The 27,769-nt window shown below is 44.8% G+C and overlaps 2 protein-coding genes across 2 annotated transcripts in view; both read right to left on the reverse strand.

Moving 5' to 3' along the window:
* LOC142310692 (complement C1r subcomponent-like) overlaps window positions 1-4,814 on the reverse strand; it is a 29,571-nt gene extending 24,757 nt beyond the window's left edge. The window contains exons 1-2 of the mRNA XM_075348278.1: window positions 4,737-4,814; window positions 3,789-4,005 (exon numbers count right to left, since the gene is read on the reverse strand). Coding sequence (XP_075204393.1) covers window positions 3,789-4,005; window positions 4,737-4,738 — 219 coding nt within the window. The 5' untranslated portion in view covers window positions 4,739-4,814. The remainder of the gene's footprint in view (window positions 1-3,788; window positions 4,006-4,736) is intronic.
* Window positions 4,815-5,549: 735 nt separating this feature from the next.
* The window catches only part of RBP5 (retinol binding protein 5), a 29,466-nt gene continuing 7,246 nt past the window's right edge, over window positions 5,550-27,769 (reverse strand). The window contains exons 2-4 of the mRNA XM_075352205.1: window positions 22,933-23,111; window positions 8,978-9,079; window positions 5,550-6,687 (exon numbers count right to left, since the gene is read on the reverse strand). Of these exons, the coding sequence (XP_075208320.1) occupies window positions 6,637-6,687; window positions 8,978-9,079; window positions 22,933-23,111 (332 nt within the window). The 3' untranslated portion in view covers window positions 5,550-6,636. The remainder of the gene's footprint in view (window positions 6,688-8,977; window positions 9,080-22,932; window positions 23,112-27,769) is intronic.

The following is a 27,769-nucleotide window of genomic DNA, read 5'->3' on the forward strand; positions in this document are numbered from 1 at the left end:
CATATATAAGTATATACAGGAGATGCCCAGGTTATACCAGCTGTACATATATAAGTATATACAGGAGATGCCCAGGTTATACCGGCTGTACATATATAATTATATACAGGAGATGCCCAGGTTATACCGGCTGTACATATATAATTATATACAGGAGATGCCCAGGTTATACCAGCTGTACATATATAATTATATACAGGTGATGCCCAGGTTATACCGGCTGTACATATATAATTATATACAGGAGATGCCCAGGTTATACCGGCTGTACATATATAATTATATACAGGAGATGTCCAGGTTATACCGGCTGTACATATATAATTATATACAGGAGATGCCCAGGTTATACCAGCTGTACATATATAATGATATACAGGAGATGCCCAGGTTATACCAGCTGTACATATATAATTATATACAGGAGATGCCCAGGTTATACCAGCTGTACATATATAATTATATACAGGAGATGCCCAGGTTATACCAGCTGTACATATATAATTATATACAGGAGATGCCCAGGTTATACCAGCTGTACATATATAATTATATACAGGAGATGCCCAGGTTATACCAGCTGTACATATATAATTATATACAGGAGATGCCCAGGTTATACCAGCTGTACATATATAATTATATACAGGAGATGCCCAGGTTATACCGGCTGTACATATATAATTATATACAGGAGATGCCCAGGTTATACCGGCTGTACATATATAATTATATACAGGAGATGTCCAGGTTATACCGGCTGTACATATATAATTATATACAGGAGATGTCCAGGTTATACCAGCTGTACATATATAATTATATACAGGAGATGCCCAGGTTATACCAGCTGTACATATATAAGTATATACAGGAGATGACCAGGTTATACCAGCTGTACATATATAAGTATATACAGGAGATGCCCAGGTTATACCGGCTGTACATATATAATTATATACAGGAGATGCCCAGGTTATACCGGCTGTACATATATAATTATATACAGGAGATGCCCAGGTTATACCAGCTGTACATATATAATTATATACAGGTGATGCCCAGGTTATACCGGCTGTACATATATAATTATATACAGGAGATGCCCAGGTTATACCGGCTGTACATATATAATTATATACAGGAGATGCCCAGGTTATAGCAGCTGTACATATATATTATATACAGGAGATGCCCAGGTTATACCGGCTGTACATATATAATTATATACAGGAGATGTCCAGGTTATACCAGCTGTACATATATAATGATATACAGGAGATGCCCAGGTTATACCGGCTGTACATATATAAGTATATACAGGAGATGCCCAGGTTATACCGGCTGTACATATATAATTATATACAGGAGATGCCCAGGTTATACCGGCTGTACATATATAATTATATACAGGAGATGCCCAGGTTATACCGGCTGTACATATATAATTATATACAGGAGATGCCCAGGTTATACCAGCTGTACATATATAATTATATACAGGTGATGCCCAGGTTATACCGGCTGTACATATATAATTATATACAGGAGATGCCCAGGTTATACCAGCTGTACATATATAATTATATACAGGAGATGTCCAGGTTATACCGGCTGTACATATATAATTATATACAGGAGATGCCCAGGTTATACCGGCTGTACATATATAATTATATACAGGAGATGCCCAGGTTATACCGGCTGTACATACAGTGGGTGAAATAAGTACTTCACAAATGTTCTAAGTAAATATATTTCTAAAGCTGCTATTGACATGAATTTCTCACGAGATGTCGGTAACAACACATCCGGGGGTGGGATTCAAATTTTGAACAACAGGTTCCCTATTTGTGTTATGAAACCACAACAATTTAAAAGCCATGTCCATGTTAAAGCCACACCCATTTTGTTAACCACACTCATTTTCACGCACACTTTTCTCAGTCAATTCTTAGTCTGGTGAATGGTATTAAAGGGGTTTCTACAAGTGTTGAAAATTAGTACCAAAGAAACCCAGCTCAAATTGGAAAAGACTACCTCCTTTCCATGTCACCTAAACTGTCTGCTGCTCTAGTCTCTGATCTCAGCAGACACGAGCCAAATAGGTACAATATACTGGCCGCCCTGACCAGACCATATATTACCACCACACAGTGACAAAATAATAGCACATACAAAGAAGAAATAATACCACACCAACACTAGATCACATATGACCATCACATAGTGACTGACTACCACATGTAAGAGAGAAATACCGCCCCACCATGACCAGACCACATATTACCACCACATAGTGACTGACTTCCACATACAAGAGAAATACCACCACACCATGACCAGACCACATATTACCACCATGCAGTGTCTGACTACCACATACAGAAGAAATAACACTACACCATGACCAGACCACATATTACCACCACATAGTGACTGACTTCCACATACAAGAGAAATACCACCACACCATGACCAGACCACATATTACCACCACGCAGTGTCTGACTACCACATACAGAAGAAATAACACTAAACAATGACCATACCACATATTACCACCACATAGTGACTGAACAATACCATATACAAGGGACAAATATTGTCACACCATGACCAGACCACATAATGATGGAATTATACCACATACAAGGGATTAATTTTGCCACAACATAACCAGACCACATATTACCACCACATAGTGACCGAATCATACCACATACAAGGGACAAATATTGCCACACTATAACCAGACCACATAGTGACTGAATAATACCATATACAAAGGACAGGTACAACCACACCACTACCAGACATTACCACTATCTAGTGACTGACTACCGCATACTAGAGAGAGAGAGAAATAATGTCACCCCATGGTCAGACTACATATTACCACCACATAATGACCGAATAATATACAAGGAAGAAATACTTGCACACCATAATTAGACCACATAGTGATCGAATAGTACCATATACATGGGAGAAATACCACACCATGACCAGACCACATATTACCACCACAATGTGACTAAATACTACAATGCTGATGATTAATAAAAACCCCAATACTAATAAGACTAATATTACCATCAGTGCCAATATATACAGGAGCTCTGTATATAGTATACAGCTAATACAGTGATGACCAGTGACATTATACGCAGGAGCTCTGTATATAGTGTATAGTGTCCAGGTAATCCTCAAAAGTAAAATATATTACAGCAGTAATAATGTCCCTTAAGTGGCCCATACAGTAGTTAAAGGGATTTTCACATGAACAAAATTAATTTTAATCAATAGATCTTGGAATATTAAAAATTTCCACATATGGATGTGTTTAAAAATAAGATCTTGTGCTGAGATAATCTTATATATGAGTCCCTGCTGTGTACTGTGTAATGGCCGTGTCTGACCGTACAGGGACATGGTCTTGATTATAGCACAGCTTCTGGGCAGATACAAAAGAGTATGAAGATTACTGCATGGGATCACAAATTATTCTTTGCTTGAAGTAAAACATTTTTTTAAAAAAACAGAGGGAAATGTTTCCCATTATTAGACATCACTAACTCTATGGACATCTTTGACTTCATTTCTTTGCCTGTGTGCATTGGATGGGCTGTTACAGACATCTGGTGAAAATGTTATGTCAATATCACCTAGAAATATATTTAGTTAGAAAATTAGTGATGTGTTCAATACTGGTTTCACCTGTTGTATATACAGAGGTTGCCGGAGGTATTGCAGGTGTACATATATCACTATATGGCGGTACTTACCTTGACATAATCGTAGTTACATCCATCAGACGGTTCCAAGTCAAATACCAAAAACTTTAGTGAGATGTGAAATCCGTTGTGTACGCTGATGTTCCAGGTGTTGCGCTGGTTGTTGGGGTACGTTTTGGGGTAGTTGGGGGATGAGATGAGCCCATATTGGGGTATTTTGCTCGTAGAACAGGTCACAGTTCCAAAAAGCAGCAAAACCCACAGCAGCCTGCAGAAAAAATCCTCACACATGGGGAGGGTGGAAAGCAACGCGGACTCTGCAGACCACTGCAGAGCATTGCATCTTATTCTTACACAGCAGAGCATTTGATTTTATATATATATATATATATATATATATATATATATATATATATATATATACAAGCAGAGCCATGCATGTAATGGGTTTACAGGAAGAGCATTGCACCCCATGCAGAACATTGCATCCCATGCAGAGCATTGCACCCCGTGCACACTGTATTCATGCAGAGCATTGCACTCCATGCAGAGCATTGCACCCCATGCACACTTTATTCATGCAGAGCATTGCACCCCATACAGAGTATTGCATACTATATACATGCAAAGCATTGAACCCCATGCACACTGTATACATGCAGTGCATTGCACCCCAGGCAGAGCGTTGCACCTAATGCACTGTATATATGCAGAGCATTGCACACCATGCAAACAGTATACATGCAGTAGATTACACCCCATGCAGAGCATTGCACCCCATTCACACTGTATACATGCAGAGCATTGCAACTCATGCAGAGCATTGCACTCCATGCACACTGTATACATGCAGATCATTGCACCCCATTCACACTGTACACGTCCAGGGCAGTACATTACATCTGAGCACCTCATCTATTCTGGCAGAGCATCACATCACTACATTAGTATTATTCCATCTCATGTCCTGGTTATGTTTCCTTCTCGGTTACTACTTACATTATCTTATCTGTACAGAGAGATTTTCCCAAAAGTGAAAGTTTTCTCAGTTCCCAGCAGATCAGGCAGGAGGGAGGAGATGAGGAGGAGATAGCAGGGGCAAAGGGGAAAAGTTTTGTGGACTTTTTGGGACAGTCTGTGTGGTCTCTGCTGCCCCCTTGTGTATATGTGGAGAAGTACAGGCTTTCTTCTCAGTCTGTATTTTTTTGAGTCCCACTCACTAAAACAGAATCCAAACCCTCTAAAAATAAAGAAATCATACCAGGCCCCCTAATTGAGACCCAGACCAATTAACTAGAGACCTCAGACCAGACCCCCCCCCCCTTAAATAAGAAACTGACCCAGATAAGACCACTGATGCCCAAATTTACTCTGCACAGACCCCATGAAATATACTGACTCCAGAGCAGTCCGCTCAAATAACTTAGATAATACAGTAAAGTCTCCAGACATTTCTCTCTTCTCCTTCCTTCTCTCCTCAGCTTTAGGACCAAGAAGCATCGGACCCTTCACAACTAAGAGCCCCAAACACTCAGAAAAATGTTGCCTCTTTTACACATCAGTAGTGTGTAGATGTGAATCCAGCACTGGAGAGAGGTAAAGGACTTGTCAGAAAGCTCAGCACTGTCTCTTTGTGTCTTCCTCTGCTTGTTTCCACACGCTGCTCCTCTCCTTACTCTCCCATCACGTAATGAATAGGCAAGTGAAGGGCAAGATCAGGAGGAAGAGGAAGAGGTGACTGATAAATGGGGAAGGAAGCAGATATCGATATCGCCAATAAAATATATTACACATTTATTATATTCACTTTTTTTATTGATTTATGCAAACTTTGTTACAATTCCCACTGAAACAAAAACTTTTGTAAATTTTCTAATTTACTCTTTATTTTCATTTCCATTTCTAGGATTGCTGTCAGTGAATGGAACATTCAGATGAGAATCCGGACAGCCTTAGGGCTCATTCACACCTCTATCTTTTTTTTTTTTGCTCATGGCTATCAGTATTTTTCATGGATAGAATTAGTACCTAAAATAGTGTATGGGGCCATTCACATCTCTGCAATTTTATTGTAAAAAATCACAGAGACATTGAGTGTTGGATCAAAATCGGCAATGCAAGTCTATGGTTCCGTGAAAAAAATCAGACCGCGCTCGGACGCCATCACGGACTGCTAGGTAGGAAAAGATCTGAGAAAAACTGATGAAAAGTGATGAAACGTGGGCCGATTTTTGCAAATGAGAAAATCACTAACATCTGAATGAGCACTGAGACTTCTGGTGGGTGAGAGCTTGTTACAAATGTATCCAACCTAAAAAAAAAATCCTCTATATCAGCAGCACAAATTTGTTACAATGTATCAGTGCAGTTAAAATGTCTGGAACTTAGAGGATTTCCTAGATAGTATATCTTGTACTGTGTTTTTCCAAAAATAAGACCTCCTCCAAAAATTAGCCCTAGTGCTTTTTTTGGGGCCAAAAAAAATATAAGACAATGCCTTATTTTTGGAAAAACACGGTAACAAACTCGCCCAGAAAAAGGTCCGTTATGGTTTTCGGCCGTTGGTTATGGACATTGATTCTTGAAAATATTGACAAAGCATTCTAGAGTTTTATAGGACTTTGTAGGACTTGGTGCAATCATTAGGCTTTATGGAAAAAGGGTAAAAACCCCTTATACTTTCTTGATTACATCATTTGTACAATCTGTGAAGATGTTGGAGGTCTGCAGAGAATTAAGGCATCATGTCCTCTTCTATAGACAGTGACCGGGTCATCCTGACCTCATCACTGGTCACTGGCGTCCATCTGGCTACATTAGATATTAATAACCATAGAAAAGCGATATGGTAAAAATCAAGAAAAACATTCTACGGACGTAACATTCAATGTGTTCTTCATTATACTCTGCGGAAGGTTTGCATGCAGACCACATCTCCAGCAGTCAGCTCCTGCCCGGAGAGAAAGGGTTAAAGAATTAAAGGTTGGCGTCACCCAAACTTTCTACTATTGTAACATATTTATACATTGAACACAAATATAAATGCAATGTTATTGTTTTTGCTCTTGTTTTTCATGAGCTGAACTCAAGGATCTAATACATTTTCTATTTACATAATATTGTTCAAAAATGTGTCTAAATCTCTATTAGAGAACACTTCTCCTGTCCGGAGATAATCCATCCACTTCAGAGGTGTGACATATCCAGATGCTGATTACACACCATGATTATTGCACAGGTGTGCCTTAGGCTGGCCAGCATGATTATTGCACAGGTGTGCCTTAGGCTGGCAAGAATGAGTATTGCACAGGTGTGCCCTAGGCTGGCAAGAACGATTATTGCACAGGTGTGCCCTAGGCTGGCAAGAATGAGTATTGCACAGGTGTGCCCTAGGCTGGCAAGAATGATTATTCCACAGATGTGCCCTAGGCTGGGCAGCATGATTATTGCACAGGTGTGCCTTAGGCTGGCAAGAATGATTATTGCACAGGTGTGCCCTAGGCTGGCAAGAATGATTATTCCACAGATGTGCCCTAGGCTGGGCAGCATGATTATTGCACAGGTGTGCCTTAGGCTGGCCTGCATGATTATTGGACAGGTGTGTCGTAGGCTGGCCAACATGATCATTGCACACGTGTGCCTTAGGCTGGCCAGCATGATCATTGCACAGATGTGCATTAGGCAGACTAGCATGATTATTGCACAGGTGTGCTGTAGGCTGGCCAGCATGATTATTGCTGGCTGGCCATAATAAAAGACCACTCTAAAATGTGCAGTTTACAGTATTGGGCATTTCCACGGGGGATCAGAAAACCAGTCAGTATCTGGTGTGACCACCATTTGCCAGTCTGCGCTATACAATCAAAACTGGGATTCATCTGTGAAGAGACACTTCTCCAACGTGCCTGATGCCATCACCTGTGACCATTTGCCCACTGAAGTCGGTTACGAAGACAAACTGCAGTCAGATGGAGACCCCCGATGAGGATGATGAGCAGCAGATGAGCTTCCCTGAGACGGGTTCTGACAGTTTGTGCAGAAATAGTTTGGTCTTGCACTGATTGTTGCAGCCGCTGTCCGGGGGCCGGTGTCAGTTGCTCCTGGAGGTGAAGGTGCTGCATGTGGAGGTCCTGGGCTGTTGCGGTTACACATGGTTGGCGGTTGTGAGGCCGGTTGGATGTTCTGCCAAATTCTCTGAAATGCCTTTGGAGAAATGAACATTCAAGTCACGGGCAACAGCTCTGGTGGACAATCCTGCAGTCAGTACACTCCCTCAAAACCTACGACATCTGGGCATTATGCTGTGTGATAAAAATGCACATTTTAGAGTGATCTTTTAGTGTGGCCAGCCTAAGGCACACCAGTACAATAATCATGCTGGCCAGCCTAAGGCACACCTGTGCAATAATCATGCTGGCCAGCCTAAGACACACCTGTGCAATAATCATGCTGCCCAGCCTAAGGCATACCTGTACAATAATCATGCTGGCCAGCCTAAGGCACACCTGTGCAATAATCATGCTGGCCAACCCAAGGCACACCTGTGCAATAATCATGCTGCCTAATCCTATACTGCACCTGTGAGGTGGATGGATTATCTCCGCAAAGGAGAAGTGATCACTAACACAGATTTAGACAATTTTGTCAATAATATTTGGGAGAAAAAGGCCTTTTTTGGACATAGAAAAAGTCTTAGATCTCTGGATTCATCTCATGAAAAATGGGAGAAAAAAGAAAAGTGTTGTATTTATATTTTTATTGAGTATTAAAAAAAAATAAAAAAAAATAATAAGGTAACACTGCAAAGAGTCTGTAAAATACTGTTTTCAGTATACATCTCCCATGCTGACGATTGTGTGGCCATAATCACAGAATACAAATACTCTGGTCTGATCCTGCAGTTTTGTGTTGCTCCATTTCCTCCAACCACTTTTCATGATAACTTTTTCTATGTAAACTAGGTGATGGTCACAGATCTGCAGCTTTAATTTGGCTGCATAGGGAACCCAAAAATACTTTTCCTATATTGAACAACCCCTTTAAGGGTTTGTCTACATTCACTTTTTGCACACAAGCAAACAAAGAGGATGAATTATTGGAAGAAATTTTTTAAAAACCTACCCAAGGCTGCGTCTCTTAGTGCATGTATGTTGTATTTATTTTAAAAAAACATTGCAGACTAAGAATTAAAAAAAAGGGCAATGGAGTTACAAGAGGTGGTGTGCTTGGTGCTGACGTACCACATACAATAAATCTCCCTCCATCCACTGTTTCCAGCCGCGGTTTGGCACATCGCCCTTCTGCACACACACCAGCTTATTACCCTCCCAGGACACGGTTGTCTGTAAAAACAGAATAAAGACATAGAAAAATATTAAAGAGGATCTCCATGATATACTACACCATACAGGACACATCCTCTATATACTACACCATACAGGACACATCCTCTATATACTACACCATACAGGAGACATCCTCTATATACTACACCACACAGGACACATCCTCTATATACTACACCACACAGGACACATCCTCTATATACTACACCACACACAGGACACATCCTCTATATACTACACCATACAGGACACATACTCTATATACTACACCATACAGGAGACATCCTCTATATACTACACCACACAGGACACATCCTCTATATACTACACCATACAGGACACATCCTCTATATACTACACCATACAGGACACAGCCTCTATATACTACACCATACAGGACACATCCTCTATATACTACACCATACAGGACACATCCTCTATATACTACACCATACAGGACACATCCTCTATATACTACACCATACAGGACACATCCTCTATATACTACACCATACAGGACACATCCTCTATATACTGCACCACACAGGACACATCCTCTATATACTACACCATACAGGACACATCCTCTATATACTACACCATACAGGACACATCCTCTATATACTACACCATACAGGACACATCCTCTATATACTACACCATACAGGACACATCCTCTATATACTACACCATACAGGACACAGCCTCTATATACTGCACCACACAGGACACATCCTCTATATACTACACCATACAGGAGACATCCTCTATATACTACACCATACAGGACACATCCTCTATATACTACACCACACAGGACACATCCTCTATATACTACACCACACAGGACACATCTTCTATATACTACACCATACAGGGCACATCTTCTATATACTACACCGCACACAGGACACATCCTCTATATACTACACCATACGGGACACATCCTCTATATACTGCACCATACAGGACACATCCTCTATATACTACACCATACAGGGCACATCCTCTATATACTACACCACACAGGACACATCCTCTATATACTACACCACACAGGACACATCCTCTATATACTACACCACACAGTACACATCCTCTATATACTACACCATACAGGACACATCCTCTATATACTACACCATACAGGACACATCCTCTATATACTACACCACACAGGACACATCCTCTATATACTACACCATACAGGACACATCCTCTATATACTACACCATACAGGACACATCCTCTATATACTACACCATACGGGACACATCCTCTATATACTACACCACACAGGACACATTCTCTATATACTACACCACACAGGACACATTCTCTATATACTACACCACACAGGACACATCCTCTATATACTACACCACACAGGACACATACTCTATATACTACACCACACAGGACACATACTCTATATACTACACCATACAGGACACATCCTCTATATACTACACCACACAGGACACATCCTCTATATACTACACCACACAGGACACATCCTCTATATACTACACCACACAGGACACATCCTCTATATACTACACCACACAGTACACATCCTCTATATACTACACCACACAGGACACATCCTCTATATACTACACCACACAGGACACATCCTCTATATACTACACCACACAGGACACCTGCTCTATATACTACACCACACAGGACACATACTCTATATACTACACCATACAGGACACATCCTCTATATACTACACCATACAGGACACATCCTCTATATACTACACCACACAGGACACATACTCTATATACTACACCACACAGGACACAGCCTCTATATACTGCACCACACAGGGCACATCCTCTATATACTACACCACAAAGGACACATACTCTATATACTACACCATACAGGACACATCCTCTATATACTACACCATACAGGACACATTCTCTATATACTACACCACACAGGACACATTCTCTATATACTACACCACACAGGACACATCCTCTATATACTACACCACACAGGACACATTCTCTATATACTACACCACACAGGGCACATCCTCTATGTACTACACCACACAGGACACATCCTCTATATACTACACCACACAGGACACATCCTCTATATACTACACCACACAGGACACATCCTCTATATACTACACCATACAGGACACATCCTCTATATACTACACCATACAGCACACATCCTCTATATACTACACCACACAGGACACATACTCTATATACTACACCACACAGGACACATCCTCTATATACTACACCATACAGGACACATCCTCTATATACTACACCACACAGGACACATCCTCTATATACTACACCACACAGGACACAGCCTCTATATACTGCACTATACAGGAGACAGCCTCTATATACTATACCACACAGGACAGAGCCTCTATATACTGCACTATACAGGAGACAGCCTCTATATACTATACCACACAGGGCACAGCCTCTATATATCATGCAGCTGGTGGTTTTGGCAGAACAAATGTAACGACAGGTTCCTTTTAAGGTAAAATGTTGGGATAACCACAAGTATCATGAATGCTTAATATTTCCTTGTAGATGGAAAGTTACCATTGAAAAATACAATTTTTATATAAGCAGATATTTTTTGTATGATATTTTTTTTTACATATTATAGTGTTACTGTGTAGTCATTGCCTTTGAAAAATTATATCAGCTGCTGCAGAACTGCTTGTGTCCTGCTGATGGCAATGTGATGCAGTTTGGAGGCGTTTTACTCCGCAGCTCCACTAGGTGTCAGTCCGGTGCGCGCAGTGTCGCATTATTGTGTTATCTACAGGTTATATTTTATTAATTGTTTGGGGTTTTCTATGATTTTTAGGCTGAGATGAATAGTAAGGTTGTGTTTCTTCAGGAGACACAGATAAGAGTGTGGGAGGTGAGAGCAGCTGATCATAGAGGAGTGGGAACATGTTGATGGCAGTAGGACAAAAGCCTTATTTCGTGAAAAAAAAAGTGTATGTGACGGGTGTTGTAGTATTTTGTGCTCGTTTTGGGGGTTTCTGCAAGTTTGGTCTCTCACTATCAGTCCATATGTAATAGTCTGAAACATTGTCAGCCCCATCACATTGCAGTTGATGCACTGCCGGATCCACGTCACCGTATAGTCTGTCCGCTATTTGTTCATTAATTCTATACAAATAATACGGTACTCCACTTTCCAGAGAGTGCCGCTATACACCGGCCACATAATATCGCCAAATAAATGCTTCCAGGGCCTTTTTCATTTTCATGGTGATGTCCAGTTGTTTAGAGGTTAATGATCACATTCCTGGTGATCTAGGGGGAGCAATGATTTAGTGTGTCATGAAGGTGATCTAGATTGTTGGAGCTGTCATTGGGAACATCCCTGGTGGCCTGTGGTGTTGACCAGTCAGTAATAGTGTCACGAACAGCCGGGGAAGTCCCTCAGAAATCCGCAGCTGTTCACTGATTTGTTACACACGACTACTCTCTAGCGCCCCCCTTGTCTGCAGGCCACTTTTGGTACTGCAGGACAATGCATAAGATGAGGCTGCTGAGCTGATAATGCCAAATATTGGAGGTCTCACAGCAAGGGTAAATGTATATATCCCCGATTCCTGCTAATGGAATATTTATATACCTCGGTACCCTTAATGATAGCACTCCAATAATTCTATGCAATAACAATTACGCTGCCACCACCCAGACTTTCTACAGGTAGCTGGGAACCCGTTTCAGATAGCATAAGGCCCTTCGGGGTTTTGGATTCGTATATAAAGCATAAGGAAAGAAACTCTTAAATTTTTATATATTTAATCCGAAAATAGGCAGTGTTTAAAGAATATACAGGAATTTACAAAAGGGAACAATACACATTACGGCATAACAGTTACATAAAATAAAAGGTATAAACGTGAAACTTACTAAGCTTGTGCCATAGAAGTGACGTCTGCTTAGGGAGTAGGAGGGAACTCCAAGAGATGTTAGAATCGGCCAGCATCACCCTTCATGATGCCCTCCTCGTGCTGACTGAGCCCCCAAGACAGGAACTGTCTCTTATGCTCTTGCTAGCCCCCCTTGCCTGTGACATCATTTTACAGTCACTTGTGGGCTGGGCTTGAGATGGTCACAAAGTTCCATAATTCTAGGGTTTTTCATATCTTTGCCCCTGGGTCACACAGGTGAAAGATATTAGCGTCATATTTAATATCTCGATTTTACAGTTACATTGATACCAAACACAACGCCTCTAGCACAATTTTACTGGCCAATACTAATTTGTCGTGATTCCGTCGATCTCCTCGTCAGGTGAGACGGTGCGCTGGGTTCCGCACGACGCAGGGATTCTGGCAATGTGTTTTTCATCTTTCTAGCATTAAAGTCGCACTTCAAAACCTGCTTTGGGAGTTTTCCCGCCAATATTACAAAGAATTGTCTTTCTCTGCAGCTTTTGGCTTTGGTTCTACCATCACCCAAAGTCATAAATACCTTAAGCTTCCAGGCCAATCAGATAATCGCCATGACGACCTGTGGCTGGTGAAGAAGAGGGGGATGAAGTCCCTTCAACAGCTCTACATGACACCTCCCCCTTTTTGAGGTAGCATGGGAGATTGATTTGCCAATCGTCTCCTAAGCCTACCTCGCTGGCATCCCCCTGCCGGGACAGCCCATCAGCGTTGCCATGCTCAACACCCTTCCTGTGTTGAATGGTAAAGTCATACTGCTGTAGTGCCAAGCTCCACCGCAGTAGCTTACCATTGTCGCCGGCCACCCGATGTAGCCAGCTGAGAGGGTTGTGGTCTGTCACTATGGTGAAGTTGCGTCCATATAGGTAGGGCTGCAGTTTCCGCAGGGCCCACACTATAGAGAGGCACTCCTTCTCCACAGTGGCGTAGGCCACTTCCCGGGATAAGAGCTTGCGGCTGAGAAACATCACCGGATGCTCTTCTCCCTTCCCATTTACCTGGCTGAGTACTGCACCAAGGCCAAACGCACTGGCATCTGTCTGAACTATGAACCGTCGGGTGAAGTCCGGAGCTTGTAGGATTGGGGAACTGGCGAGGGCAGCTTTTAGTGCCCTGAAGGACCGTTCACAGTCATCTGTCCAGGTGACTACTTGCGGTAGCTTCTTTTTGGTGAGGTCCGTCAACGGCTTAGCAAGAGCACTATAGTTAGGAACGAACTTCCTATAGTACCCTGCCGTACCCAAGAAGGACATCACCTGCTTCTTTGACTTGGGGGTAGGCCAGGAGGTGATGGCATCAACCTTCCCTGGCTGTGGTTTCAGGGTCCCGCCACCCACTCTGTGTCCAAGGTACTGTACCTCAGTCATGCCGATCTGACACTTCCCTGGCTTTATAGTCAGACCAGCGCTTTGGATCCGCCTGAGCACCTGTTCCAGGTGCCCCAGGTGTTCCTCCCAAGTGGGACTAAAGATGGCAATGTCATCCAGGTAAGCTACTGCAAACCCTCCTAGTCCCTCGAGCAGCTGGTCGACCAATCGCTGGAAAGTGGCAGGAGCATTTCTCATGCCAAAGGGCATGACAAGGGATTCATACAGCCCGAATGGGGTGATGAAGGCGGACCTTTCCTGTGCTTCCTTGGACATAGGAATCTGCCAGTACCCTCGACTCAGGTCCATGATGGTCAGGTACTGGGCCCCGGCTAAGCAATCCAGTAACTCGTCGATGCGTGGCATTGGGTACGCATCGGGTGCTGTGATTGCATTTAGCCTCCTGTAGTCCACACAAAACCGGGTTGTCCGGTCCTTTTTGGGAACCAAGACTACAGGCGAGGCCCATGCACTTTTGGACCTCTGGATCACTCCCAGGACTAGCATTTCATCGATCTCCCTTTTTATGTCCTTTTGTACCTCTAGGGAGACACGGTATGGGGGTTGACGAACTGGGGAATGACTCCCTGTGTCCACCTGGTGGGTGGCTAGGGATGTCTTCCCTGGGACATTCGTGAAGGTCATCAGGTAGGGCCGGAATACCTCCCGCAGCTGGGACTTTTGGTCCAAGGATAGCTGTGGGTTGAATGCCGCCTCCTCGATAGACCCTCCATCCCGGGCTGAGGCGAGCAAGTCCACCAAGACTTCACTTTCGCCTTCCTCGGGAAGACTACACACAGGAAGAGCAAAGGCTTCCCTGTCATGATGAGCTTTCATCATGTTGACATGGAAGACCTTTTGCCTCTTCCTGGCATGGTCGATGGTGACCACATAGTTTACGTCATTGAGGCGCTGATGCACCAGGTATGGACCCAACCAGGCCGCCTGAAGCTTGTTCTGGGTCATTGGGACCAGGACCCACACCTTCTGACCCACTTCATACACCCGCTCTCGAGCGTGTTGGTCGTACCATCGCTTCTGGCTGGCCTGGGCTTGCGCCATATTCTCATGCACCATCTGCGTCATTGACTGCATCTTGTCACGGAGCCGAATGACATACTCCACAACGGACACTTCTGGGGAATTCAGTTCCTCTTCCCAGGATTCCCTTACCAGACCAAGAGGCCCCCGGACTCGTCTGCCATACAGGAGCTCGAAGGGGGAAAACCCCGTTGAGGCCTGTGGTACCTCTCTGTAGGCAAACAGCAGGTGTGAGAGATACCGCTCCCAGTCGCGTCCATGTGACTCAACCAGCATCTTAAGCATCTGCTTAAGTGTACCATTAAATCGCTCACACAAACCATTGGTCTGTGGGTGATAAGCGCTTGATATCAGATGCCGCACCTGCATTTTCTTACAGAGAGCCTCCATTAGACGAGACATGAACTGAGTCCCCTGGTCGGTAAGCATCTCCCTGGGAAATCCTACTCGGGAGAATATGGTCAAGAGGGCATCTGCCACCTTATCGGCTCTAACTGAGGACAGAGCCACTGCCTCCGGATACCGGGTAGCATAGTCTACCACAGTAAGGACGAACCGTTTTCCAGAGCTGCTGGGGACGGCCAGAGGCCCGACAATGTCCACAGCGACCCTCTGGAAAGGCTCCTCTATCACCGGCAAAGAGATCAGGGGAGCTTTGGGAGCAGGCCCTGACTTTCCCACTCTTTGACATGTGATGCAGGAGCGGCAGTAGTTGGCAACATCTGTCCCCATTTTGGGCCAATAGAAGTGGTGAGACAGCCGGGCCTTGGTTTTGCTAACCCCCAAGTGTCCGGCGAGTGGGATCTCATGGGCAATCCGCAGCAACTCACTCCTAAAGCGGTGAGGCACCACCAGCTGTTTTTCCTTCAGCCACTCTTGTTGGGGGTTACAGGGAATTGTCTCCCGGTACAACTTTCCCTGGTCCCAGAATACCTTCTCCTTATCGGTCTCGGAAGAGGGCTTCTCTGCGAGGTCCCTTAACGTCTTTAGACTGGCATCAGTTCGTAGAGCCACCTGAAACTCTTGGCTAGAAGCAGCCAAAAGTGACGTTAAGGTTCCAACCTCACCAGGACCCTCTGGGACCTGCTCTGGGTCCGTAACCAGTTCCGTTATCCCTCTGGGTGAAGAGGTGTCAGCAGGCAAGGTTTCATTTGCGTTCTGGGCACTCTGACTGCGGGTGACAGCACCGATGAAGGCTGTCTCCCCGGGGAATAACCACTCTTCCCCATCAGCCTGACAGGTACTACTGGCTGTGTCACTGTCCGCTGTGACACTGCTCAGCTGCATTCGACCACTGTCCTCGTGGTTCTCATGTCTGCCTCCATCTCTGTCAGCACAGACACTTGCTACCTTGGGGTTGTCCTCAGCCACGTCACCCTGCCGCGTGGCATGGCTGAGTTCCCCTGTACAAACCTCCACTTTATTACCATGCACAACATTTGTAATCACGTTCTGGATATCCGCATTCGGGTCGCATGACTTATCAACAACATTTGCATCACATGATTTAACAACATTTGCATCACATGACTGATCAACAACATTTGTATCACATGACTTTTTGGATTCGGGAGGATCATCAGGGAGAAATTGTGCAACTAATCGCCCCAGATCAGTCCCCAATAAAACATTGGTTGGTAGATGTTCATCCACCCCCACTTCCCTCCACCCTCTCCCAGCACCCCAGTCGAGGGGAATCAGGGCCATTGGGAAGGAGTGGTGGACACCCCCCGCCAAGGCGACAGTCAGGAGTTTTCCCGGGATAAAGTTTTCAGGGGGTACCAGTTCAGGGCGGACCAGTGTTCTGTCGGCCCCAGTGTCCTTGAGCCCCACAGTGGGGGTTCCGCCTACGGTGACGGGGTGTAGGTTTTCGCAGGCCCTACCACCCGCCTTCCTTGCCAAAAGGACAGTTCCAGTGGGCCCTTGGGCCTTGGATGTGGGGTTCCTCTTCTGCCTCTCTGGGCAACCAGAGCTGAGGTGTCCAGGCAGGTTGCAGGAAAAACACCTGCGAGTGTCAGAGGTGGGCCGGGCACTGGTGGATGAAACAGGACCTACGGGAGGTCGGCTGGTAGGGGCAGGGGTGGTTGTAGTTGTCATCTTACCCCCTTTCCAGCTAGTGGTGGACGGCTTCCGCACCTCCGATGCACGGTTGGCCACATAGGCGTCGGCAATCTGGGCTGCTTTTGAGGCCTCCTTGGGCTCTCGGTCCATAACAAACTGTCGAACCTCCACAGGACAGACATGTAGGAGTTGGTCCTTCACCATGAGGTCCTTTAACTCCTCAAAGGTTGTAACGGACAGTCCTTGGATCCACTGGTCAAAGGTGTGCTGGAGCCCACCCTCCAAATCGCTGTAGCTGTCATGAGGTCCGAGCTGGAGGGTCCAGAATTTTTTTCGGTACACCTCCGGAGTCAGCTGATACTTCCGTACTAGGGCCTGCTTTATGGCCCCATAGTCTCCACTCTGCTCTTGAGGGAGACTGGCAAACGCGTCCAGGGCCTTGCCTCGCAGCCCTGGGGTTAAGTATTGTGCCCATTGTGTTGAGGGCAACTGGTACTGCAAGCAAGTCTTTTCAAATCCCCTCAGAAAGGTGTCCAAATCCCCGTCCTTTTCCATCACAAGAAAGTGCTCCGGTCGGGGCTTAAAGCTGCTGGCATTATTGGACTCACCGTTTAGTGAGGAAGATGTCTGCTGCCGGGCTTTGAGGATATTCAATTCATGGTCTCTCTGGGCTTGGCGCTCTCGCTCGGCTCGCTCAGCCTCTCGCTCGGCTCTCTCAGCCTCTCGCTCGGCTCTCTCAGCCTCTCGATATTGCTGAATGAGGTTTAGCCGTCCCTGCCGGTCATCTGCAGCGAATTGTTGTAGAGCCATCTTCAGGAAAGAGTCCATGTTGCCCCGGTCACTGCTCTGGCTTGCAGTTGATGGTGGGGACTCTGCAGAAGCACTATCCTGGGCTTGGCTTGCCTCCTCTTCTCCAGCACTGGGGGAATGAACGTGCTCTGCGTCCCATTGTAAAAGTTCTTTAATGAGGTCTTGCCTCGTTTTGCCATGGCCATCAATCAACTTGGATCTGCAGAGTGCAGCAAGAACTTCCTTCTTCTGCTGATTGTACCAGGCTTCTGACACAGCATCCATAATTGCCAAATAAAAGATAGGATAGAAAACAAGAGAGAAGGGGAGGGGGTAACTGCTACACGTACAGTATTGTTCCAGGTATATTTAAACACTGAGTTCAATCCTCAAAACTTTTGCAAGTTTTTAGTGAAAGGGATGATTGCTCAAACCAGATCACTAATGCTTTATATATCCCACCGCTTGCCACCAATTTGTCACGAACAGCCGGGGAAGTCCCTCAGAAATCCGCAGCTGTTCACTGATTTGTTACACACGACTACTCTCTAGCGCCCCCCTTGTCTGCAGGCCACTTTTGGTACTGCAGGACAATGCATAAGATGAGGCTGCTGAGCTGATAATGCCAAATATTGGAGGTCTCACAGCAAGGGTAAATGTATATATCCCCGATTCCTGCTAATGGAATATTTATATACCTCGGTACCCTTAATGATAGCACTCCAATAATTCTATGCAATAACAATTACGCTGCCACCACCCAGACTTTCTACAGGTAGCTGGGAACCCGTTTCAGATAGCATAAGGCCCTTCGGGGTTTTGGATTCGTATATAAAGCATAAGGAAAGAAACTCTTAAATTTTTATATATTTAATCCGAAAATAGGCAGTGTTTAAAGAATATACAGGAATTTACAAAAGGGAACAATACACATTACGGCATAACAGTTACATAAAATAAAAGGTATAAACGTGAAACTTACTAAGCTTGTGCCATAGAAGTGACGTCTGCTTAGGGAGTAGGAGGGAACTCCAAGAGATGTTAGAATCGGCCAGCATCACCCTTCATGATGCCCTCCTCGTGCTGACTGAGCCCCCAAGACAGGAACTGTCTCTTATGCTCTTGCTAGCCCCCCTTGCCTGTGACATCATTTTACAGTCACTTGTGGGCTGGGCTTGAGATGGTCACAAAGTTCCATAATTCTAGGGTTTTTCATATCTTTGCCCCTGGGTCACACAGGTGAAAGATATTAGCGTCATATTTAATATCTCGATTTTACAGTTACATTGATACCAAACACAACGCCTCTAGCACAATTTTACTGGCCAATACTAATTTGTCGTGATTCCGTCGATCTCCTCGTCAGGTGAGACGGTGCGCTGGGTTCCGCACGACGCAGGGATTCTGGCAATGTGTTTTTCATCTTTCTAGCATTAAAGTCGCACTTCAAAACCTGCTTTGGGAGTTTTCCCGCCAATATTACAAAGAATTGTCTTTCTCTGCAGCTTTTGGCTTTGGTTCTACCATCACCCAAAGTCATAAATACCTTAAGCTTCCAGGCCAATCAGATAATCGCCATGACGACCTGTGGCTGGTGAAGAAGAGGGGGATGAAGTCCCTTCAACAGCTCTACATGACAAATAGCTTCCCTGGTGGCCTAGGCTGTTGGTGTAAGAAGGTGGTCGGTGTATGGAAACTCACCCCTGAAGACACCGACCGCCAGGTGGCGCTGAGGCCGGGTAGGACTCCCTTAATATACAGTCTATTATATGTGTAAAGTAACATGTGGATATTATGGGTCATGTTTATTTAGGAAGTGAGATATGAGAATGCTAGACAGGGTAAGAGATAGAAATGTACAAGCTGCTGGGTAGGAGGCTGGGCTGGGTACCTCGGCCGCATCCCACAGCAGGGACACCAGGGGTTAAAAGGAACCTGTCACCAGATTTTGGCCTTCTAAATTAAAACTTTTTCTAAAATTAAAAATTTTCCATGAAACTGCACATTACCCCTGACCCCGCCATAGACCCCCATAATACCTTTACAAAATCTCATGCCCTGTATGTACGGTAAATTGTCCAGTCCAATGTGCATCCTAATCTGCGCCTCCTGTCCCTCCTTTCGCCCTTCTCCTGTGCTAATTGACGTGGCTGAGGCCTCAGATGCCATCCACGTAGACGGGCAAAATCTCCATATTCCCGGCTCGCAAAGGAGCAATTTGATCTGCCCTGTTGAAGGCAGATCCGAAAACATAAGTGGGCCTTCACGAACTAGCGAGTTCTCTGGCAGGCGCGAGATTTTGCCCGGCGATATGGATGAAGCGGGTGATGCCTGCGCAGAGAACTAGCCAGTTAGCGCAGGCACACCTATGTTTTCGGCTCTGCTCGCAATAGGGCTGAGGAAAGTGCAGCTGCGCGAGCCGGGAATATGTCTGCACAGGCACGTGGATAGCGTCCGAGGTGTCATCCACGTCAATCAGCACAAGAGGATGGCGAGAGGAGGGACAGGAGGCGCAGATTAGGACGCCCATCGGACCTGACTGGACAGTTTACATACTGTACATGGCGGGAGATTTTCTAAAGGTATTTTTTGGGTCCACAGGGGTTGTCGGGGGGTAACGTGCACCTTTGGTGCTAGCTTTAGTTTAGGCTGCCAAAATCTGGTGACAGGTTCCCTTTAAGGAAAGGTTTAGCCCCTGGGAGAAGACTGAGAGAGTTAAGTTCCTGAGACAGGAAAAGGGAACTGGAGAAGAAGATGGCTGCCTGAGGAAGAAGGGTTGAGCCTAGAATGTATGGGCTCCTTCCAGGTTAGTGGGTGTGACCGGCTTAGTTAATGGGAAGGAGCCCAACAGTCTAGTGGAGTGTGGCATCCTGTTACATTGGAGGATCAGTGGTAACATTTCTGATGGCCTCTGGTGTTAAGGATGTCAGAGGTATATTCACTAGTGGCCTCTGGTGTTGATGTGGCGCCCCTGACCTGGTCAGGCACCACTGAGTACTGCACCCATGCTGGGACAGTACTTCCAGGTAATCCTAAAGGCCGGAATGGGGTGTGTACGCACAGACACGTAGCAACCAGGTCTTCCACACCATTAGAGGGGACCCATGGGTAGTCTCCAGAGGGGGGATAGCTTTCAAATCTCATCGAGAGGTGTAGCGGAGGGGCTGGGAGCTAAAGGCAGAGGCTGTCAGGAAAGGAGTGGAGCGAGCCAGTCTGGTAGTGGTGAGCACAGGAGTTGCTAGGGGAGACGCGCGTGGCCACTAGTCAGAACCTGCGCGTGGAGTAGCCGTGAGCGGGGGAGAACGGTTACCAGTCAGTCAGAAAGACAGAGAGAGAGTCGAGTACGGGGACTCCGGGTGACTAGGCACATACGGGATACAGGTTCCTAGAGCAGGCTCAAGTTTAACTACCTGCTAAACCTGCCGGTGAGGGGAACTACAAGTACCTCACCAACCTCACAGGTCCTAGCCTCAGCAGTAACGCAGGGACCCATAAGGAGACATAGCTTGAAGCCATCTCACCTGGTCCACGCTGCCGGCAAACGGGCCGAACATAGGGGAGAAATTGCAGTAGCGACTCCCTGGATAGACCCCACGGTACTTCAAGTCAGGGGTTATCCGAACAAAGAAGTGTTAGGAAGGCGAGTTAATGGTTACCATCAGACCAGATTGTTGGAGCTGTCATTTGAAGTATCCCAGGTGGCCTCTGGTGTTGACTATGTCAGTAAAAGCTTTCCTGGTGGTGTAGGTTGTAGGCGCTGTCAGTGGTAACATCTCTGATGGTCTCTGGTGTTAGAGATGTCAGAGGTAACATACCTGGTCGTTTAAAGTGGTAACATCCTTGGTATTCTAGGTTGTTGGAGCTATCGGGGTAATATCTCTGGTGGTCTAGAGTGTTAAAGCTTTCAGTGGTAATGTCTCTGGTGGTCTACAGTGTTGAAGCTTTCAGTGGTAATGTCCCTGGTGGTCTACAGTGTTGCCGTTTTCAGTGATAACAGCCTTAGTGGTCCAGAATGTTTAATCTGTCAGTGGTAATATCCTAAGAGATCTGGAATGTTTGGGCTATCAGTGGTCACACATCTACTGGTTTAATGTGTGGATGACGTCAGTGGTAACATCCATGATGCTCTAGAGTACTGACACGGTTAGTGGTAACATACTTTTGGTCCAGGATGCTGGAACTATTAGTGGTAACATCCGTGATGATCTAGAGTGTGGAATATATAAGTGGTAATATCCCTGGTAGTCTAGAGTCTTGAAGCCTTCAATATTGGTCTAGGGTTTGAGTGCTCTCAGTGGTAACATCTTTGGTGGTCTATAGTGTTGAAGCCTTTAGTGGTAACATCCCTGGGGGTTTAGAGTGTTGAGGCTTTCAGTGGTAATATTCCTGTGAGTCTAGGGTGTAATTAGTGCTTTCAGTGGTAACATCCCTGGTGGTCTAGGGGGGCTAAAGTTTTCAGTGGTAACATCCAGAGATAATGAAGTGGACTTGCTGATGAGATTTTGTCCTCAGGAACCTCCTTGGTTTTCCCCACCTCCCCTCCGCCATCACTGTACTCAGTGTTCAGACTCCTATACCCCGGGGTCACTCATTCTCCGCACACTTGTACCTTGCAGATTCGCCCGTCTATGACTCCCAAGTCTTCTTCAAATTCTTCCCCCAGGGTGAAATCCATGATGTAATTCCGGAAGGTGCTGAGTGTCCGGATGATCATGTGGTTCCCGTCCACGATGAATTCCTTCTCCGGACGAAGAAGGAGAACGATCTTCCGCAAAGCCACATTAAGATCTGAAGACACGATGTCACCAAATATTATCATCACCCATCACATTATCCCCAGTGTTATCATCACCCATCACATTATCCCCAGTATTATCATCACCCATCACATTATCCCCAGTATTATCATCACCCATCACATTATCCCCAGTATTATCATCACCCATCACATTATCTCCAGTATTATCATCACCCATCACATTATCCCCAGTATTATCATCACCCATCACATTATCCCCAGTATTATCATCACCCATCACATTATCCCCAGTATCATCATCACCCATCACATTATCCCCAGTATTATCATCACCCATCACATTATCCCCAGTATTCTCATCACCCATCACATTATCCCCAGTATTATCATCACCCATCACATTATCCCCAGTATCATCATCACCCATCACATTATCCCCAGTATTATCATCACCCATCACATTATCCCCAGTATTATCATCACCCATCACATTATCCCCAGTATTATCATCACCCATCACATTATCCCCAGTATTATCATCACCCATCACATTATCCCCAGTATTATCATCACCCATCACATTACCCTCAGTATTATCATCACCCATCACATTATCCCCAGTATTATCATCACCCATCACATTACCCTCAGTATTATCATCACCCATCACATTATCCCCAGTGTTATCATCACCCATCACATTATCCCCAGTATTATCATCACCCATCACATTATCCCCAGTATTATCATCACCCATCACATTACCCTCAGTATTATCATCACCCATCACATTATCCCCAGTATTATCATCACCCATCACATTACCCTCAGTATTATCATCACCCATCACATTATCCCCAGTGTTATCATCACCCATCACATTATCCCCAGTATTATCATCACCCATCACATTATCCCCAGTATTATCATCACCCATCACATTATCCCCAGTATTCTCATCACCCATCACATTATCCCCAGTATTATCATCACCCATCACATTATCCCCAGTATTATCATCACCCATCACATTATCCCCAGTATTATCATCACCCATCACATTATCCCCAGTATTCTCATCACCCATCACATTATCCCCAGTATTATCATCACCCATCACATTATCCCCAGTATTATCATCACCCATCACATTATCCCAGTATTATCATCACCCATCACATTATCCCAGTATTATCTTCACCCATCACATTATCCCCAGTGTTATCATCACCCATCACATTACCCTCAGTATTATCATCACCCATCACATTATCCCCAGTGTTATCATCACCCATCACATTATCCCCAGTATTATCATCACCCATCACATTATCCCCAGTATTCTCATCACCCATCACATTATCCCCAGTATTATCTTCACCCATCACATTATCCCCAGTGTTATCATCACCCATCACATTACCCTCAGTATTATCATCACCCATCACATTACCCTCAGTATTATCATCACCCATCACATTATCCCCAGTGTTATCATCACCCATCACATTACCCTCAGTATTATCATCACCCATCACATTATCCCCAGTATTATCTTCACCCATCACATTATCCCCAGTGTTATCATCACCCATCACATTATCCCCAGTGTTATCATCACCCATCACATTGTCCCCAGTATTATCATCACCCATCACATTATCCCCAGTATTCTCATCACCCATCACATTATCCCAGTATTATCATCACCCATCACATTATCCCCAGTATTATCATCACCCATCACATTATCCCAGTATTATCATCACCCATCACATTGTCCCCAGTATTATCATCACCCATCACATTATCCCCAGTATTATCATCACCCATCACATTATCCCCAGTATTATCATCACCCATCACATTATCCCCAGTATTATCATCACCCATCACATTATCCCCAGTATTATCATCACCCATCACATAATCCCCAGTATTATCATCACCCATCACATTATCCCCAGTGTTATCATCACCCATCACATTATCCCCAGTATTATCATCACCCATCACATTATCCCCAGTATTCTCATCATCCACCACATTATCCCCAGTATTATCATCACCCATCACATTATCCCCAGTATTCTCATCACCCACCACATTATCCCCAGTATTATCATCACCCACCACATTATCCCCAGTATTATCATCACCCATCACATTATCCCCAGTATTCTCATCACCCATCACATTATCCCCAGTATTATCATCACCCATCACATTATGGTTGCTCACTCACCCCAGTCTCACAAGCTCGTTGCCTTGGAGTGACCCTCGACTCTGCTCTATCCTTCAAGCCACACATCCAAGCCCTCTTCACCTCATGCAGACTACAACTCAAAAATATCTCCCGGATCCGTGCTTTTCTTAACCAAGAATCTGCAAAAACATTAGTGCATGCCCTCATCATCTCCCGCCTCGACTACTGCAACCTCCTGCTCTCTGGCCTCCCTTCCAACACTCTTGCACCCCTCCAATCTATCCTAAACTCTGCAGCCCGCTTAATCCACCTCTCCCCTCGCTACTCCCCAGCCTCGCCACTCTGCCAATCCCTTCACTGGCTTCCCATCGCCCAACGACTCCAGTTCAAAACATTAACCATGACATACAAAGCCATGCACAACCTGTCTCCTCCCTACATCTGTGACCTAGTCTCCCGGTACCTACCTGCACGCAACCTTAGATCCTCACAAGATCTCCTTCTCTGCTCCTCTCTTATCTCCTCTTCCCACAATCGTGTACAAGATTTCTCCCGTGCATCCCCCATACTCTGGAACGCTCTACCTCAGCACATCAGACTCTCCCCTACCGTGGAAAGCTTCAAGAGGAACCTCAAGACCCACCTCTTCCAACAAGCCTACAACCTACAATAGCCCTCAGCCCAGTAGACAACTGTGCAACCAGCTCTCTCCTCACCTATTGTACCATCACCCATTCCCTGTAGACTGTGAGCCCTCGCGGGCAGGGTCCTCTCTCCTCCTGTAGACTGTGAGTCCTCGCGGGCAGGGTCCTCTCTCCTCCTATATCAGTCTGTCTTGTACTGTTAATGATTGTTGTACGTATACCCTCTTTCACTTGTAAAGCGCCATGGAATAAATGGCGCTATAATAATAAATAATAATAATAATAATCCCCAGTATTATCATCACCCATCACATTATCCCCAGTATTATCATCACCCATCACATTATCCCCAGTATTATCATCACCCATCACATTATCCCCAGTATTATCATCACTCATCACATTATCCCCAGTATTATCATCACCCATCACATTATCCCAGTATTATCATCACTCATCACATTATCCCAGTATTATCATCACCCATCACATTATCCCCAATATCATCATCACCCATCACATTATCCTCAGTATTCTCATCACCCATCACATTATCCCCAGTATTATCATCACCCATCACATTATCCCCAGTATCATCATCACCCATCACATTATCCCCAGTATCATCATCACCCATCACATTATCCCCAGTATTATCATCACCCATCACATTATCCCCAATATCATCATCACCCATCACATTATCTCCAGTATTATCATCACCCATCAGATTATCCCCAGTATTATCATCACCCATCACATTATCCCCAGTATTATCATCACCCATCACATTATCCTCAGTATTATCATCACCCATCAGATTATCCCCAGTATTATCATCACCCATCACATTATCCCCAGTATTATCATCACCCATCACATTATCCCCAGTATTATCATCACCCATCACATTATCCCCAGTATTATCATCACCCATCACATTATCCTCAGTATTATCATCACCCACCACATTATCCCCAGTATTATCATCACCCATCACATTATCCCCAGTATTATCATCACCCATCACATTATCCCCAGTATTATCATCACCCATCACATTATCCTCAGTATTATCATCACCCACCACATTATCCCCAGTATTCTCATCACCCATCACATTATCCCCAGTATTCTCATCACCCATCACATTATCCCCAGTGTTATCATCACCCATCACATTATCCCCAGTATTATCATCACCCATCACATTATCCCCAGTATTATCATCACCCACCACATTATCCCCAGTATTATCATCACCCATCACATTATCCCCAGTATTATCATCACCCATCACATTATCCCAGTATTATCATCACCCATCACATTATCCCCAATATCATCATCATCCATCACATTATCCCCAGTATTATCATCACCCATCACATTATCCCCAGTATTATCATCACCCATCACATTATCCCCAGTATTCTCATCACCCATCACATTATCCCCAGTATTCTCATCACCCATCACATTATCTCCAGTATTATCATCACCCATCACATTATCCCCAGTATTCTCATCACCCATCACATTATCCCCAGTATTATCATCACCAATCACATTATCCCCAGTATTATCATCACCCATCACATTATCCCCAATATCATCATCACCCATCACATTATCCCCAGTATTATCATCACCCATCACATTATCCCCAGTATTATCATCACCCATCACATTATCTCCAGTATTATCATCACCCATCACATTATCCCCAGTATTATCATCACCCATCACATTATCCCCAGTATTATCATCACCCATCACATTATCCCCAGTATTCTCATCACCCATCACATTATCTCCAGTATTATCATCACCCATC

Source organism: Anomaloglossus baeobatrachus, chromosome 5, assembly GCF_048569485.1.
Source record: "Anomaloglossus baeobatrachus isolate aAnoBae1 chromosome 5, aAnoBae1.hap1, whole genome shotgun sequence".
Taxonomy (NCBI): domain Eukaryota; kingdom Metazoa; phylum Chordata; class Amphibia; order Anura; family Aromobatidae; genus Anomaloglossus; species Anomaloglossus baeobatrachus.